This window comes from Neofelis nebulosa, chromosome 18 (genome assembly GCF_028018385.1).
Source record: "Neofelis nebulosa isolate mNeoNeb1 chromosome 18, mNeoNeb1.pri, whole genome shotgun sequence".
NCBI lineage: Eukaryota > Metazoa > Chordata > Mammalia > Carnivora > Felidae > Neofelis > Neofelis nebulosa.
Window position 1 is genome coordinate 29887056 of NC_080799.1, and position 17309 is coordinate 29904364.

Below are 17309 nucleotides of genomic sequence, written 5' to 3' on the forward strand. Positions count from 1 at the left end.
GGGTCACAAGAGGCACTGCAGCTTCCTTCTTGGTCTCGAGTCTCTCACCCTGGAAGAGGCCAGTTACCATGTGGTGAGGACACTCGAGCAGCCCATGGAAAAGTCTGTGTGGAGAAAAATGGAGGCCTTCAGCCTGTGGGTGGGTGTGGCACCGTGTGGTACCGTGTGGGTAAGCCAACTTGAAAGTGGCTCCTGTAGGCTCAGTCACGTCTTCAGAAGACTACAGCCCCCGCGACGTCTTGACTGTAGCCTATGAGACACCTTGAAACAGAACCACCCAGCTGAGCAGCATGCACCTCAATTCCTGATCCACAGAAACTGTAAGAATTTAACAAGTGTTTACTGTTCCGGGCCACTAAGTGCTGGGGTAATTTGTTACACGGTAAGAGAAGCTAAAACACTTACCCGGGGTCATACGACTAGTAAGCTGGTAGAGGAGACATTTGAACACTGGTTTGTCTGTCTCCAGAGCTCATGTTCTTAACCTCAGCCCAGAACTGCTGGAAGTGCTAGTTTATATTTTGCTTCCTTTAGAAAACTTTGACAAAGTCTACCCTCAAAATTCATCTTCCTCCAATCTGTACCCTTAAGCCCTACTCAAAATGCCCATTTATTTTGCCCCCAACAATCCCCATATTTGCCCAAGACCAACCTTACTTCGTTTGCAACTTCCGGCTCCTTTCAGTTTGGGGACCTACATCTTAGTGTTGGCACTAAGATTAAATGAGATAATATGTGTAAAAGTGCTTAGCAGAGGAATGGCGAAATTATACTATTTACTACTTCAAGTATACTTTTTATTAATAGTATAACATAATTATATTATTTATTTGAACACAGTATTTCTTCTGCTCTATGGATGAGGTCTCAACTCTGGGTATACATTAGAATCACCCAGGAAGCTATTAAAAAACAAACAAACAAACAAACAAACAAACAAACCAATACATGGGCTATACCCTGAATTAAGAGGTCTGATTTAATAGGTCTTGGGGAAGCCAGGCAACAAAAACTCCCCAAATGACTTTAACGTGCAGCCAGGGTAGAAAACCACTGGATTAGGTCAGAGGTTCTCAACCAGAGGCTATTTTGTTGTCTCCCTGCCCACTCGATCCCTCATGCCTGTGATATTTGCTAGTGTCTGGAGATATTCTTGATGGTGATGGCTTTAGGGAGGTGCTATTGGCATCTAGTAGGTGGAGGCCAGAGAAGCTGCTGAACATTCCACAATGCACAGGCCAGCCCCGCATCAGAGAATTATCTGGTGCTAAATGTCGATAGTGCTAAGGTTCAAAAAACCTGGATTAGATATTGTTTCCAGCTCCTGCTCTCATTGTCTTTAAGAACATTGGTTCTTACTTATCTCTCTGACTCTTCTGGTATCTTTGAGAAGGATACAAGACCTGAGTCCTTCCCTCTCAAGACAAAATGTGGGCACCAACCAGCTTGGCTGCCGCCCCAACTGGGCTGGCTCCAGGCCTGTCAGGAGGGTCTGTGAATGGTCTTGTGCTTCCCCATTTCCCTTCAGTGCTTTAGCCTCTGTATTAGAACACTTGCTACAGAAACTATACTTAGTTGTAAATATGTCTCTTACTCCCAAAGCCAGAGCCCATATTTTATTCATCTCTATTTATTCCACAATACCAGGCTCTGTGCATTGCACTTGGTAGGTGTTCAATAAAATACTTATTGCATCAAAGTAGATTAATATAATTTAAAGTTTTATCACACTTCTTGGCATCTCTTTGAAAGGTTACAGAAATAGAGGATACAAATGCCAGTTAGGAGAGAGCTCTTGTATTTCTGTTCTTGTGGAGTTAAAGTCAAATGGTCAGTTTTGCTATTTCTTAGTGTATTTATATGAGTTGCCAGAGGAAGTGAGCAACCATTTTAAATTAAGATTTATTTTTAAAAAAATTTTAATGTTTATTTTTGACAGAGAGAGAGAGAATGCGAGCGGGGGGGGGGGGGGGGCGGGCAGAGAAAGAAGGAGACACAGACTCTGACGCAGGCTCCAGCCTCTGAGCTGTCAGCACAGACCCTGATGCGAGGTTCAAACCCACGAACCGTGAGATCATGACCTGAGCCAAAGTCAGACACTTAACCGACTGAGCCACCCAAGCACCCCAGAAGATATTTTTATAATAAATAACTAGGGATTTGAGAGGACTCTTATTTAGAGAAGTTCTCATATCTTTAAGATTCTTTTTCATTGGTTATCAGAAGTGAGAAAATGCTTCATTTTCAAGGCAAAGCAATAACGTGGAGAATGATACTGAAAAAACCTTGTCTTAGAAAAATATATGCAAACTCTTCCACTTATTAATCATTTATACTCAATACATTATGGGCCTTCCATTTTCATAGTGGGCAAAATTAGGCACAGGTTTGGAAGCTAATTAAAAAAACACGGTTTTCCAAGATCATTCATTCTCCTTTCAATGTTTCGCTAGTCTCAGATTTTTATTTTTATTTTAATGTTTATTTACTTTTGAAGAAGACAGACAGCACAAGTGGGGGAGGGGCAGAGAGAGAGGGAGACAGAATCTGAAGCAGGCTCTGGGCTCTGAGCTGTCAGCACAGAGTCCGACATGGGGCTGGAACCTACAAGCCGTGAGATCATGACCAGAGCCTAAGTCAGATGCTTAACCAACCGAGCCACCCAGGCGCCCCTGATTTTTAAAAAACTGATAACGGGTGCCCCGCTGGCTCAGTTGGTACAGCATATGACTCTTGATTTCAGGGTTGTGAGTTTGAGTCCTTTGTTGGGTGCAGAGAGTACTTTTTCTTAAATAAAAAAAAATTTTTTTTCTTTTACATTTATTTATTTTTGAGAGACAGAGAGAGACAGCGTGAGCAGGGGAGGAGCAGAGAGAGAGGGAGACAGAATCAGAAGCAGGCTCCAGGCTCCAAGCTGTCAGCACTGAGCCAAAGCGGGGCTCAAACTCACAGACTGAGATCATGACCTGAGCCGAAGTCGGACGCTTTGACTGACTGAGCCACTCAGGCGCCCCCAGAGAGTACTTAAAAAAAATCTTTTAAAACCCTGGTAAAATCTGGGGTATATTTAATTTTCCAAATTAAGAAAGTCAGTCAAGAGTCTATTCAACTTGGCATTCTCAAGAAGGGCATATCTAAACAAACAAACAAAAAAAGTGATATTCGAAGGCTAAAGGTCTAATTTAAGGTCTTTCATTCTGTTTAATATGAGGTTTTACAGGCCTTGCTTAATTTTCTAATGCCTTGGTTTCCTTACATTGTTTTCACAAAGGGCTGGCATGAAAACATTTCAAAGCAACAAGTTAAATATACATCATTTTCTCTAAATTGACCTTTCTTCCACCTATGATCTAAAATAGTGGACCACTGCTTAAATGTCATCTTTCAGGTGAGATCCTTCCTGACCACCCTATGCAAAATTAAGCCCCTTCGATATTCTGCATTCCCCCTCTCTGCTTTCTTTTTCCCTATAGCACTTACTTGTTCATTGTCTGTCATCCCCCACTAGGATATAAATTCCATAAAGGCAAGGAAGGTGCTTTACCTCCAGCACCTAGAATGATGTTTGGTGCATCGTAGTACTCAATAAATACTTATTGTATGAATGAGTGAATTATGCAAATCTAGAGATGAAATATACTATAACACCATCAAAGGCAGGAATTAGGTGTGATTGAATCAACAGGGCTAGATCTCAAAAGCATGTATTTGAGAGCAAACAAAAGCAAGTTGCAAAATAATGCATGCATTTCCTCATCTGCAAAATAGGGCTGGTAATGGCATTGTTATCAGGATCAAGTTAGTTCATTAGTGTTAAATGCTGAGAACAATGATATAAGCACTCAATAAATGTTATTTGCCATCATCATCATTACATTGATGAGAAATCACTCACAGCAAATAGTAATACTAATTTTATATGATATAATCTAATTTTACATGGTTAACCAACCTTAAGAGCTCTGGAAGGACTATAGACTAAACTGATTACTTTTGTGAGGAGAGAAGAACTCATATGATGGTCAAGGAGAATTTTAAATTTATCTGTCATGTTCTAATATTTTAAATGTAGAATAGATTAGTCCTATTTCTTGAGACATAATAACCTTGAGGGGGGCAGGGAAGAAGGGAGGAAGAGAGAAAGTGAGGAGAGAGAATGGAGAGATGAATTACTTAGGATAAGAATTTTTTTAACTTTTCTGATTTATTTCTGAAGTGCTTCTAGAATAATCACCACAGATAGGATGCTCTTAGCCTGGACTGAAAATAGCTAGAGACAAGAACCACGAATAAAACTGACCTGGAGTCCTGGATGGATTACATGAGTTAGTTGGATTGGAGAAAACTATCATTAACACAGTCTTAAAATAGGAATAAATTATTTGAGGCCTTGTGTTGGTACTTACTGATGCTTCAGCCACTGCTCCACAAATGGGATGGAGAAGAATTCCGTGAAAGACTCCCCTATCCTCTTTGGATTTTGACTGGTAACGATGCCATATTTTGATTGACAAGAAAACAATAAGCAAAAATTCAAGTCAATTGTGGCTATTCTGCTTGCAAATGAACACTATTGAATCCTTAGGGTCATTGAATATTCAAACACATGCAAAACTTACTTGTATAACCACTCAGTCAGAAAATCACAGGCAATGAATTTGGTTCTTTTTCTCTAAAGAGAAAAAAGAGAAGAGAGAATTAAATTATACTCTTTGTCTACATGTCTGAGTAGGACAAAGGAAGAGAGGTTAATTGATTTTTTGGGTTAGATGAAATATGCATGAGTCTTTTATGAGGTTTATAAGTACATCAACAAACAGTAGCTTGGGGTGATGTAAAGAATTCTGAAGACTTTTCTCCAGTCATCTTTATTTTTTTGTTTTTAATTTTTTTAATGTTTATTTATTTTTGAGAGAGACAGAGTGCAAGCAGGGGAAGGGCAGAGAGAGAGACACAGAATCTGAAACAGGCTCCAGGCTCTAAGCTGTCAGCACAGAGCCTGACGTGGCGTTGGAACCCATGAACTGTGAGATCATGCCTGAGCTGAAGTCAGAAGCTTAACCAACTGAGCCACCTAGGCACTCCTCTCCAGTCATCTTTGGATTAGCACATTTTCTGATAGCAGGGACTAATAAAAGACAGTGCACATAGTAGGAGGCTTACTACATGCTTTTGAAATTGTCACAGAAGGATTTTATTTAAATCTGGAACTTGATTCTGAGTAACTGTACTTACTGCTTTCTCCCAGTCCACTCGAACCCTCACAACATCACTACTTCGGGTCTGGGTACCATCTTGCAATGTGGAAGCCAAGCATGCAGGTGTCATTGGCCAGTGTGGCTGACCCTGCCAGTTGTCCACCCAACAGTGGCTCCAGGTCTACACTTCTCCCACCCGGTTCTGTGCCTCAGGAGGCTGATTTTATGGTTCACTTCCACCAGGCTCCCTTACTCACTAGGTGGGTCCAGCCAGTGGGAGGTACCAGCAGGAGATCCGAGACAGGGAGGATAGACAGGGTGTAGTGGATTGAACTGTGTGTCCTCCTCGACCCAAATTCGTACGTTTAACTCCTAACTCCCAGAACTTCAGAATGTGACTGTATTTGGAAATAGGATCATTACAAATATAATTAGTTGCATCCAGCCACTCCTGAAGGGCACAGCAACTCCAAAGAAAATGAATAAATTTGGGGTAATATAGCAAGTAAGAAGGGAGATGCTATTGGCTAAACCATCAATGGCAGATTTCTAATGACATTGTACTAGACCCTAGATCCTGCTATACCCAAATTCCAAAGCCCAAATTCCCTGGACCTTTCAGGTACATGAGCCACTATATTCATTTTTTTTTTTAATGCTTATTTATTTTTTCAGAGAGAGAGAGAGAGAGAGAGAGAGAGAGAGAGAGAGAGTGAGCGAGCATAAGTGGGGGAGGGGAAGAGAGAGAGGGAGACAGAATCCTAAGCAGGCTCCAAGCTCTGAGCTGTCAGTACACAGCCTGATGCAGGGCTCAAACTCACAGACTGTGAGATCATTACCTGAGCCAAAGTCAGGCGCTTAACTGACTGAGCCACTCAGGCATCCCTAGTCTCTGTTTGATTAAGCCAGTTTGTATTGGGTTGTTTATTGCTTACAACAGGAAAAGTTTTAACTCCTATTCCTTTTTTTCTCCAATCAGCTAACCCCCACTTGTCCTTATAGATGCCTCCAGGAAGACTTTCTGACCATTCTCACCCTCCTCAGCTTAAACTCCCCAGCCCCCCACCCCCAGTTTCTCATTTGCCACTCTGTCATAGCACCTCAGACAAAACCATAACATAATACTTGCCTACATGTCTATCTTCCCCACTTAACTATAAACTTCTTGAGGACAAGGCACATGTCTCTTTTCTTTATATTCTTAGTGCTTAATTGAGTGCCTTGCATGGAGTAGGTGATCAATGGGTGATAAGTAAATGAATGAATGAATTCACCATTCAACTCTCAAACATCAAAGCAAGAAAGAGCTTATTTACAAGAATTCTGACATCTTTTTTTAAAAGTTTATTTATTTATTTTAAGAGTGCATGCAAACAGGAGAGGGGCAGAGAGAGACGGAGAAAAAAGAGAATCCCAAGCAGGCTCGGCACTGTTAGTTCAGAATCTGATGTGGGGCTTGATCTCACAAACGGCGAGATCATGACCTGAGCTGAAGTCAGATGCTTAACCTACTGAGCCACCCAGGCGCCCCAAGAATTCTGATATTTAAAACTAGCGAGTGCTTGGGGCGCCTGGGTGGCTCAGTCAGTTGAACGTCCGACTTCGGCTCAAGTCATGATCTCACTGTTCGTGGGTTTGAGCTCCACATCGGGTTCTATGCTGACCGTTCAGAGCCTGGGGCCTGTTTCAGATTCTGTGTCTCCCTCTTTCTCTGCCCCTCCCCTGATCACACTTTGTCTCTGTCTCAAAAATAAATAAACATTAAAAAAAAAAAACCCAACTAGGGATTGCTAATATAATTCTGGATAGTTTCTCTTCATTTTCTTCTCCTAATATTTTATCATGAAAATGTTTCTTCTTTTTTTTCTTTTTTTCCCCCCTTCACTTCAAAATAGCCAACTCAGCTTTATAATCTTAGATAAGGTTGAAAAAAAAAAAACTGTTGTGAAATTGATTCTCACCAAAAAGGAAAGTGCTGCTTAAAATTTTTTACTGAAAGCTTTACTATAGCCATTAGTGCATAAAACAGAGCAGTTCCCGAGTTGCTGGAGATTGTTTGCAGTCTTCTACCTCCTTGCTGATTGAAACACTGCTGGCCAGGGTAATAAAATTAAATGTACTGGAGCATGTAACAGGGTTTTCTAAGTCTGCCTTGCCTTCAAAAAGCCATCTTTAACCCAACTAAGAAAATACTTGTACAACAATGCAAATATGTATCTAGCATGGATTGCCGTATAATTTAAACAATTCAGCAATTGTAAGATGGCAGTGTCTCTTTTTTTCCCGTCCATAAAAGATGCATTGTTCCCTTGGCATTTACTGCAGTGTTTGGTGGTAAAGATTCCTTCTACCAAGGGAATGCAGTTTGACTTACTCTATTAAATAGACTTTTAAAATAGCCCAATGGTCTGATGTATGAAGGTCATGCAGACAGATTTAATCACTTTTGATGCAAAGAAATAAAATGGAAGAAATTGTGTTTTCCTTCTGATCTGAGCAAGTGTGGACGTGCCGTGCATACTCAGACACGTGGAACAGTGAGGATATTGTTCAGCTGTTGTTTAGTTTAAAAATTATCTGCCAGGGAGCTGAAAGAGAGAAGGGAGAGCAAATGAAAAGTTGTGGTGAGTGAAGAGATAAGAGAGGAAGTAATAGAGAGAAAAATTAAAGAGTGAGATTAAGAAAGTGTGGGCACCCAGGGTTTACGTAATGCGGACAAACATACTGAGTTCATGATTGTTAAAGGGTGAGTATGTGCAAGTTTCGGCAAGCAGAGGAAACAGTTAAGACAACCTCAAACAAGGTTAAAAAGCAATTTTTAAAAATCCAGAATTAAAAGGAAAAAGACTAAATGACAAAGGATAAGACATCATCATGTCATCATGAGTCTGCAACTTACTTTAAAATGCACCCAAAAAACAAGGTAGATGGATAGACGGATGGACTGATGGATTGGTGGACAGATATGCAACCAAGCCAATAAAGCAAAATGGTAACTGTAGAATCTAGGTGGTAAATATGTGGATGTTCCCTCTGAAATTCTTTCACTGTTCTATATTGCTGGAAAAATTGTGTAATAAAATTCGGGGGTGGAAAAGAAACCCCAGAGAGAGAAAAGGCAGAAATTGGACTTCAACCCAGACAGTACCTTGCCCTGATGTTCATGTTGGGTACGCCCATAAGAAGCAGACTAGAAGTGCAGAGACTAGAAAGAGAAACTACTTGCATTGGAAAGTCACTGAATCTGCATCCAGTAATGAACGTAATTCCACCCCAGAAAGGTCAAAAGCACATGCTGTGAGGTTAGTGCACTGAAGTGTGGCTTGCTATGGCATTGTGTTTGTTGAGATTCTTTGGGTTTGCAAGGTTTAGAAATCTGTTCGGGTTACCTTGGTCCCTGGGTATTTTTTACCAATCAGTTTAGGATAGATTTTGCCGCAGCAAACAACCCCTAAATCTGAGAAGCTTATATCAACAATGGCTTTTTTTTTCACTCATGTTACATGAACATTTCAATCAGCTATAGCTCCCTGCTCCACGTTGCCTTTACTCTGGGATTCAGGCTGACGAGCTTCTCTCTAAAATAGCGCTAGTTATCACATTAAGTGAAAACGACATGGGGAACGATGCTTTGACTCTTAGAGTGTGTATTTGGAAATGACATATGTCACATTCACACATTGCTTTGACCAAAGCAGTCACATGGTCAAGCCTCCCTTAGAGAGAGGACACAAATATTTTTTAACATGAGTATAGTATCGCACACAGGGTTAGTGTAAAGGCAGAAGGTGTGGAAGGAAAATGGGAATTCCTCTGATTGGGGGCAGGTCTCAGGGAGAAGTGGACCAGGGTCCATGGCTGTTCAGGGCGCAGGTCTGGCTAATCACAGTAGCCTCATCTACTTATAGCTTTGTGGCTCAACAACAGTTCTGGTTCTCAATCTACGTGGGACTCAGCCCTGTGGCATCGCTACTCCCCAGAAGGAAGAATCTGATTGGATTGGTAAGATACTACTCAGAATGGGCCAACCCTGTTGGGCAGAGCAATTGTACCAGATCATTTCATAGCCACTTGGCATTCTCAAGTGGCTGCCCATAGGGTGTGACACTTATTCTTGGCTCAATCACTTGTAGCCAGGGTAATGGGGACATGGACAAAGCAGGGACAGAGAGCTGAAGTTAAGGCTGTCGGTGTGGCATGCACTTAGAATGTCATAGCCTCCTTTCCCACGTAGCTATTCTCTACAGTAAACTTTCCAGATGCCTGAGAACCAGCCCTCCAAGACAAAAGTGATAACTGATGCTAGAAACGAGCACTCACTTGGACTACAGCCAGATGCCAAAATACTTATCACAGCAAACTTCAAACAGAAGTTACATTTTCCCCGACTGCATTAGAATTTCATTAAAGAAAAATAATACTTCTCAAAAGAACTTAAAAATACACACTCATGGGGCACCTGGGTGGCTCGGTTGGTTAAGTGTCTGACTTCGGCTCAGGTCATGATCTCACAGTTTGTGGGTTCAAGCCCTGTATCGGGCCCTGTGCTGACAGCTCAGAGCCTGGAGCCTGCTTCGGATTCTGTGTCTCCCTCTCTCTCTGCCCCTCCCCAGCTCACGCTCTCTCTCTGTCTCTCAAAAATGAATAAATGTTAAAAAAATTAAAAAAAAATACACTCATAAAACAAAGTATAGACCAAGACTTTCAGCACGGGCCACGTGCTCATTTCTAAAACTGTTCTGAAATAAAAGGAGTAACACTAAAATAATTCTACCACACCTTTCCTGTGACAAATCTATTTTTTCCACTCCTTAGAAAAGTTTTTCAAACAAAAGTGGATGGTATTTCTAATTCCCTTATTGGTCAAGGCCAGGAAACAGAGTTTCTTCCTTCACTGACCAGAGCCCTTGTACTTTTTAAAAGATATTTGGGTATTTTATTAAAAAAATAAAAGACTACAATAAATGACTGTAAGATAGCACAGGACTCTAAGAAGAAATAGATTTGTTTTACTGAATTATTCATAGTAGCAAATTTTAGTGTCATGAGATCATCAAATGACTTATCAGGAGTTAGAAATAGTTTCCTGATACTAACTTTTGTTTACAATAGTCTTCATTGTAATGGAATTTGATGAGCAACCAAAGCAAAAGGGAAAATTTTATGCCGTGTGGGATAGGATAGGAAAAGAGGCAGAAAGTCTTATCACCTCTATCCAGACCCTGCATTTAATCCATATTTAAAGCTGAGATAAGATTTATTTTCAGGCATCATTTTAGTCATGCAGAAAACTCCTGATTTCTTTCTAAATTACGCACAGTGCATTGTTCTGGTTTAGTCCTGTTCAGTAAACATTTACTGAGGACCTACTATGTGCCAAGCCTGTGTTAAACACAAGAGATAAAGAAATGAGTAAGCTATGGCTGCACTGTGGTTATTAATTCAACATCCAGCAGCCAACCTCCGGCTGGAGGTTGCTGTGATGAGTATGGAGGATTAAGTACATCTCCAGCTCCAGGTATGAATCCCGATTAGGCAGTCCAGATAAGCCCACCCCACCTGCCACCTAGACCTAAACCTGGTCCACATTTATTCTGGCCCGAGGGATTTGCTGAATGGAGAATGGGTGCATAATCAATTTCAGACTGATAAGGTATGAGGGGAGATGTGCTGGGGCTTCTGGGAAATCATTTCCTTTTCTTTTCTTTTTAATGTTTATTTTGAGACAGAGAGAGACAGAGTGAGAGTCGGGGAGGGGAAAAGAGAGAGGGAGACACAGAATCCAAAGCAGGCTCCAGGCTCTGGAGCTGTCAGCACAGAGCCTGACGCAGGGATTAAACCCACAAGCTGCGAGATCATGACCTGAGCCGAAGTCAGACGCTCAACTGACTGAGTCACCCAGGTGCCCCAGGTTGCTGTAGTTGCGGGGGCAAAGCCTAGGCCAGTGGCAATATCTGTTTGGCCATTCTGAGGGAAGCCAGCCTGAGGATAAAACCAACTTTGCAAGAGGCCACCCAAAGAGGCAGAAGAGAACCAAGTCTCTGGTTTTATCATTGAGTTCTCAATCAAACCCATCCTGAAATCTTCCTTCTTTACCTCAGAACCTTTTAGTTTCTTGAACCAAAGAATCCCCTTCATTATTTAAGACAGTTTCCTGCTGTTCGCAGCACAATGAGTCCTAGCCAAGATAGCTGCCCAGTATCCCTTCTGCCTTCTTTTGGTAACAGCACCTTGAGTTCCTTTTGGGGATCTGTCTTTCCCCAATTCTAAAGCTATGTGCACTGGGTTAGGGATCCTTCACTTTGCCCAACAGCCCACTGCCCACTAAATTCCCCTAGTTCCATGGATTGATTCCAAAGTAGGTCACTGACCTGAGTCAGTTCAATTAGAAACTCAGGAAGAGACTTTCTCTTTCTAAGGCATGAGACATAGGCTAGTGTCACAAGGCAGGGACCATTTGAGGGTGGAGCCACGCCAGAGGAAACTGAATCAAGAGATGGAGAGGGAACCAAATCGTGAAGACATCATCTGGGTCCCCAGATCAAGCTGTGGAAGATCTCCCCATGGGAGAGGACATATATAAACAAACAAACAAACAATCTTTTTCACTGAAGTCAGTTCAAATGGGGTTTCTGTCATGTGAGGGACTGGCCCCCAGAGTTAACTAGCAGATACAGGAATAGCGAGTTCTGCATACTTAACACATCCAGCTGGAACAAACTCTTTGAGTTCATCATACTTTTTACTGCTGACAATATAAACTTTTATAAAAAATTGCTTATAGCAAAAATTATTAATTTAATTATTAACCAAAATATTTTCAGAGCTGCATTGGAAAGAAATCCCAAGTGAAGTTTATAATAGCCACTAAGCCAGCTCTGTTCAGTATATCTGTCCAGTTATGTTCTTATTAAGTTCTCGCCTCTCATGTTCCAATTAAGCTAATCCAAAGGCAGGGCTAGATGTCAGTGGATCACCAAGAACATGGAGCCAAATGTAATGTCTAATCTTAAGATGATATTTACATGTCTCAAACTTAATTTGTCACTAGAATACAACCCAATTCATGACAGAATAGGAATGGTATTATGGCCTTTTAATCAATGTTCAGTCTAAGAAAAATGCTGAAGTTCTATCTTAACAATTGCATAGTTGATTTTCTTTTCACCTCTTCCAAATCACATAGACTCTGGGCTGCCCAGGGATCCCAGGGAAGGCAGCTATAAATATAAATAGAAGATCAGGAAGGTCAATGTCAACAAAGATGCAGCAAGGAACAGGCAAGTCTTCATGAAAATTCTACAAAGACCTGTCTTGGTATAAAAATTATTTGCAACCTAACTTCACAGTTATGCCTCCAAGAGATCAAGGGGTCTCTTGCACTCCCTTCAAGGCCTGCTCTCTGCTCAGAGATGGAAAAATTGATCAGGACCTATGCAAAAGGAAGCTTCTGGCAGAGGCTCTGACAATCAGGGCTTTCTTAATCCATCTCACTATCCCCGTCTCAAACTGGGTTTATTCTTTCTTCACTTTCAACCTGGACCCATGTCTCCTCCCTCTGTTTTCTCACTTGCTGCCAGCTGCCTCTCTTCCTGAATCCCTCAAGCACAATCTTGAAAGACAATGGCTACCCCCTACTGAACACTCACCTTGTGCTAAGTGCCATACACAGAACATCTTAATCCTCCCAAAAACCCTGGTGAGGTGGGTACTATGGTTATCACCCTCCCCATTTAACAAATAAGAAAACTGAGACCCTTAGAGTTTTAGAGTTTAAGGAAACTTCCCAGATGCCCAGAGCTAGCAAAACTTGGAGGAGGGAGGGCACCTGGGTGGCTCAGTCAGTTAAGCATCCGACTTTGGCTCAGGTCATGATTTCACAGTCTGTGAGTTCGAGCCCTGTGTTGGGCTCTGTGCTGACAGCTCAGAGCCTGGAGCCTGCTTCAGATTCTGTGTGTGTCTCTCTCTCTTTGCCCCTTCCCCGCTCGCACTCGGGTCTCTCTCTCTTTCTCTCAAAAGATGAATAAGTGTTAAAAAAACATTTTTTTTTAAAGTTGGAGGAGGGGATTCAAGCCCACCCTTTTGATTCCAGCAACCCTACCTTACCTTTCCTTACTGTATTCTCAGAGCCCTCCACATGTCTGAGTTTAACCTCCCACTACTCTTTAACTCCCCACATGGCCAGTCTCAACCCACCTCTTCCTTACATACTGCCCTAATTCTTAGTTTTCCATTCCGGGCCTAAGGAACATTTTTCCAATTCAATTTTGTTCTTATTTTATTGCTACTTTTCACTGTAGCTGTGCCAGTCACTGAGCTGAACACATTATCTTATTTAAACTCTCTTACTATGAATGATATTATCATTATATGTAATAATGATATGTATATCATTATGTATATTATAATAATATATATATTGTCATTACTATTTCTATTTCACAGAGGAGTACACTGAGGCTTAGAAGGTTAAAATTACAAGGTCCCAGTGCTAGCCAGGTCCAAAGTCACCTACCTAGAAAGAGGTAGAACTGGGCTCTCAATTCAGGTAAGCATAGCTCCAAACTCTATGCTTAATCATTAAGCTTCCCTTACACTGCCTCCCACATAACAACAGCAGCAGCTACTACTACAAAAATCTGGGTGTTTTTAGGATTTCAGAACAAGAGTTGGCAAACTTTCTTAAATGGCCAGGTATACATATTAGGCTTGTGTTACAACTATTCAACTTGGCTACAGTGAAAGAGTGCAAAAGTGCACTTTTAGTGCAAAAGTGGCCATAGACAAAAATGTAAAGGAGTGGGTGTGGCTGTGTTCCAATAAAATTTCAGTTACAAAAAGAGGTAGCTGGCCCTACAGGCCATAATTTGCAGACCTCTGCTTTAGAACATTATCAATCACTGATAGATGCTTTTTCATGCAGAAGCATGGAAAAATCCATAGTACTTGATTTCTGACCCAGAAATCTGATTTCAAGAAAGCTCGTTTTCACCCATTTCCTGGACAGCCCTTTTATTATTCTAAGGGATTAACAGTTTAAACATCTTTTGGCTCTGGAAGTAGTTTATGACTTGGGTTTTCTTGTTCCTAAAAAGTAGCAGGAGAAATGCAGCTTTCTAAACAACCAAGAGGGCCAAAAGAATCAATTGAACCTTATTTTCACTTTTCAAAAAAGGGTTTCCAACCCTTTAGACATTAATTCTCAAGAGTATTTTGGGATACCTTGCAGTCTTTCTTTCTTTTTCGGTCACTATGGCTGTGATTCTAGCAGCTTCTTCAGCATTGGAGGGCCCTTAATAGTGCATTCTCAGGTTCTGAGCTCACCATATTATTTCCAAGGGTTATGTTTAGATTTTTACAAATATATATTACTTTTTAAATGCGCTAGTATTTTTAGAACGATGAGGAAAATCCATCCTTGGCCATCTGTAATACCCAGAAATTAGTAACAAGGATACCACCTTCCATTTATTCAAGCAACAACTGGTCACTCAGCAGGGACCATGGGGAATAACATTCCTTTTACAGACTCGCTATTTTCTAGGCATCATGTTAATCATGTTAACAACAGTTAATATGCATTGAATGTTGTCACTCTGCCAGGCACTCTTCTAAATTTTACTTAGCTCATTTATCCTCATGACAACTACGTATTATTAGGTTACTATTCTTATTATTCCCATTTTACAGATTAGGAAACAGGGGCACAGAAAGGTTAAATACCTTGTCCAAAGTCACTTACTAGTAGATGGTCAGAGTCAGAATTTGAACTCAGTTGGACTCCAGAACTTGCTCTTTCACACATTACCTCATTTAACCCTGTCCATAAGCCCACCAGTGGTTTACAAATGAGGGGAGGAGGGAGTTGCAGACAAGTAGCTTCCCTGAAGTCACTAGGCTAGAGCCAGAAGTCAAACCTGCCACCTGCTGCCAAATCCATACTATTTCTAATACAGTATATGAGGTGAATTGCAAAAAGGGCCACCATTCTTCACCCCTTCCTGGATCCACAACCTTTGCAGTGTAGTTTTAAAGCTCTTCCCATCAAGAGGTGGAGTCTATTTTCTTACTCTCTGAATCTGAGCTGGCCTTGTGACTTGCTTTGGCCAAGGTAATGCCGTAAAAGTAGCAATGTGCCAGTTCCAAACCTCATCAGGCTCAAGAGGCCTTGAGAACTTCTACTTGAACCCTCGCACCCCTGCCCAGCTACAATGTGAACTCTCCAGGGTTAATTTGATGGAAGCTGAGTGACCAAGTTGAACAGAGGTGATACATCCCAGCTAAGGCCTTCCTAGACCCAGCCTGCCCACAGACACAAGAATGGCCCCAACCAAGGCCAGAAGAACCTCCCAGCTGAGCCCAGCCCAATTGCTCTCTTGCAGGAGAATGAACTAAATAAACTGTTGTTTTATGCCACTAATTTTTGAGGTAGTGTGTTATGTAGCAAAAAATCAACAGATGCCGTGTATAATAAGTGAAATGCAATTTATAGCCAAATGCTCTCCCTATTTAGCAGACAGTCAAGACTGCTACGACAGCCCCCTGGCATAGAGCCATGCCCCTGAAAGCAAGGGGACAAAGCTTCAGAGCAGAAAAGGAAAATCCTGTCACAAAGCCACTGCCCTTCATTTTATAAGGCAACCATGGGGTCACCCTCAGGTCAGAGCCTGTTGACTTTCTTTCTAAAGCCTTGTCTTTTGAGGATGACTTTGATTTTTAGAAACAAAAGCAACTCCTAGCCAAGTTTGGGAATGAAGTGATCAATGCTGCCATTGTTAAAAAGAAGAAAGAAAAGAAGCATGACTATCAAGTTATAATAAGATTTTCTTGTATGGTTTACAAACTGGATCGGACAGCAATTCCAAGAGTCTCAGAGCGAAGTATTTTCAACACTAACAGCCTTACTGGCATTCAGCAGTCCCCCCCTTATCCACAGAGGATAGGTTCCAAGACCTCAGTGGATGCCTGAAACTGCCGTGAGTACCAAACCCTGCATGTAGTATGTTTTCCCCGTATATACACACCTATGACAAATTTAATTTATAAATTAGGCACAATAAGACAACAACAATTTCAACAATGTTTTTTTAAGTTTATTTATTTATTTATTTTGAGAGAGACAGAGAGAGCAAGCTGGGGAGGGAGGGGCAGAGACAGGCGGGGGGAGAGAGAGAATCCCAAGCAGGCTCTCGCTGTCAGCACAAAGCCTGATGCGGGGCTCGAACTCACGAACCGTGAGATAATGACCTGAGCTGAAACCAAGAATCAGACGCTTAACTGACTGAGCCACCCAGGCGCCCCCATGGGTACTTCTTGAACCTCTGTTTCCTTATCCATAAAAGAGGGACAATAAAACCACCCATTCAAAGGGTTACTGTAAGTAACAATGCGATCACAATGTGAAATAATGCCTGGCATATGGAAAGTACTCTACAAATGATTGCCATCAATCACCATTGATTAATCACTTAGAAGGTAACTGTTGGGTAATGGTAGATGATTAAGAAATAGCTCTTGGGGCGCCTGGGTGGCGCAGTCGGTTAAGCGTCCGACTTCAGCCAGGTCACGATCTCGCGGTCCGTGAGTTCGAGCCCCGCGTCAGGCTCTGGGCTGATGGCTCGGAGCCTGGAGCCTGTTTCCGATTCTGTGTCTCCCTCTCTCTCTGCCCCTCCCCCGTTCATGCTCTGTCTCTCTCTGTCCCAAAAATAAATAAAAAACGTTGAAAAAAAAAAAAAAAAAAAAAAGAAATAGCTCTTAACTTAGAGCCGTATTTCATATTTAGGTACTAACTTCCAAAATGTGAAATTGGGATCTGCTATCTGGACCCACTTAAATGCTGTGACATTCAATCAAATGTAATAAGATCAGGTAAAAACCCAGTTTCCTCTACTGAAAATCTATCCAAGCAATAAAGATGAAGTACTGATACACGTACAACACAGATGAACCTCACAAACACTGTACTAAATGAAATAAGCCAGATGTAAAAGACCATATTATGTGATTCTAGTTATTTGAAATGTTCAGAAAAGGTAAATCTATGGAGATAAAAAGTAGATTTGCTGTTGCTTGGGGGTAGGGGTGGAAATGAAGAGTAACCAGAAATAGCCA

At 41.5% G+C, this 17309-nt stretch overlaps 1 protein-coding gene across 7 annotated transcripts in view; it reads right to left on the minus strand.

Moving 5' to 3' along the window:
* The window catches only part of IQCK (IQ motif containing K), a 126754-nt gene that overhangs the window by 89548 nt on the left and 19897 nt on the right, over positions 1–17309 (minus strand). For all 7 annotated transcript variants that reach the window (XM_058709838.1, XM_058709839.1, XM_058709835.1 and 4 more), the window contains 2 exons: positions 4620–4672; positions 4407–4484 (listed from right to left, as the gene is read on the minus strand). In XM_058709838.1, the coding sequence (XP_058565821.1) occupies positions 4407–4484; positions 4620–4672 (131 nt within the window). The remainder of the gene's footprint in view (positions 1–4406; positions 4485–4619; positions 4673–17309) is intronic.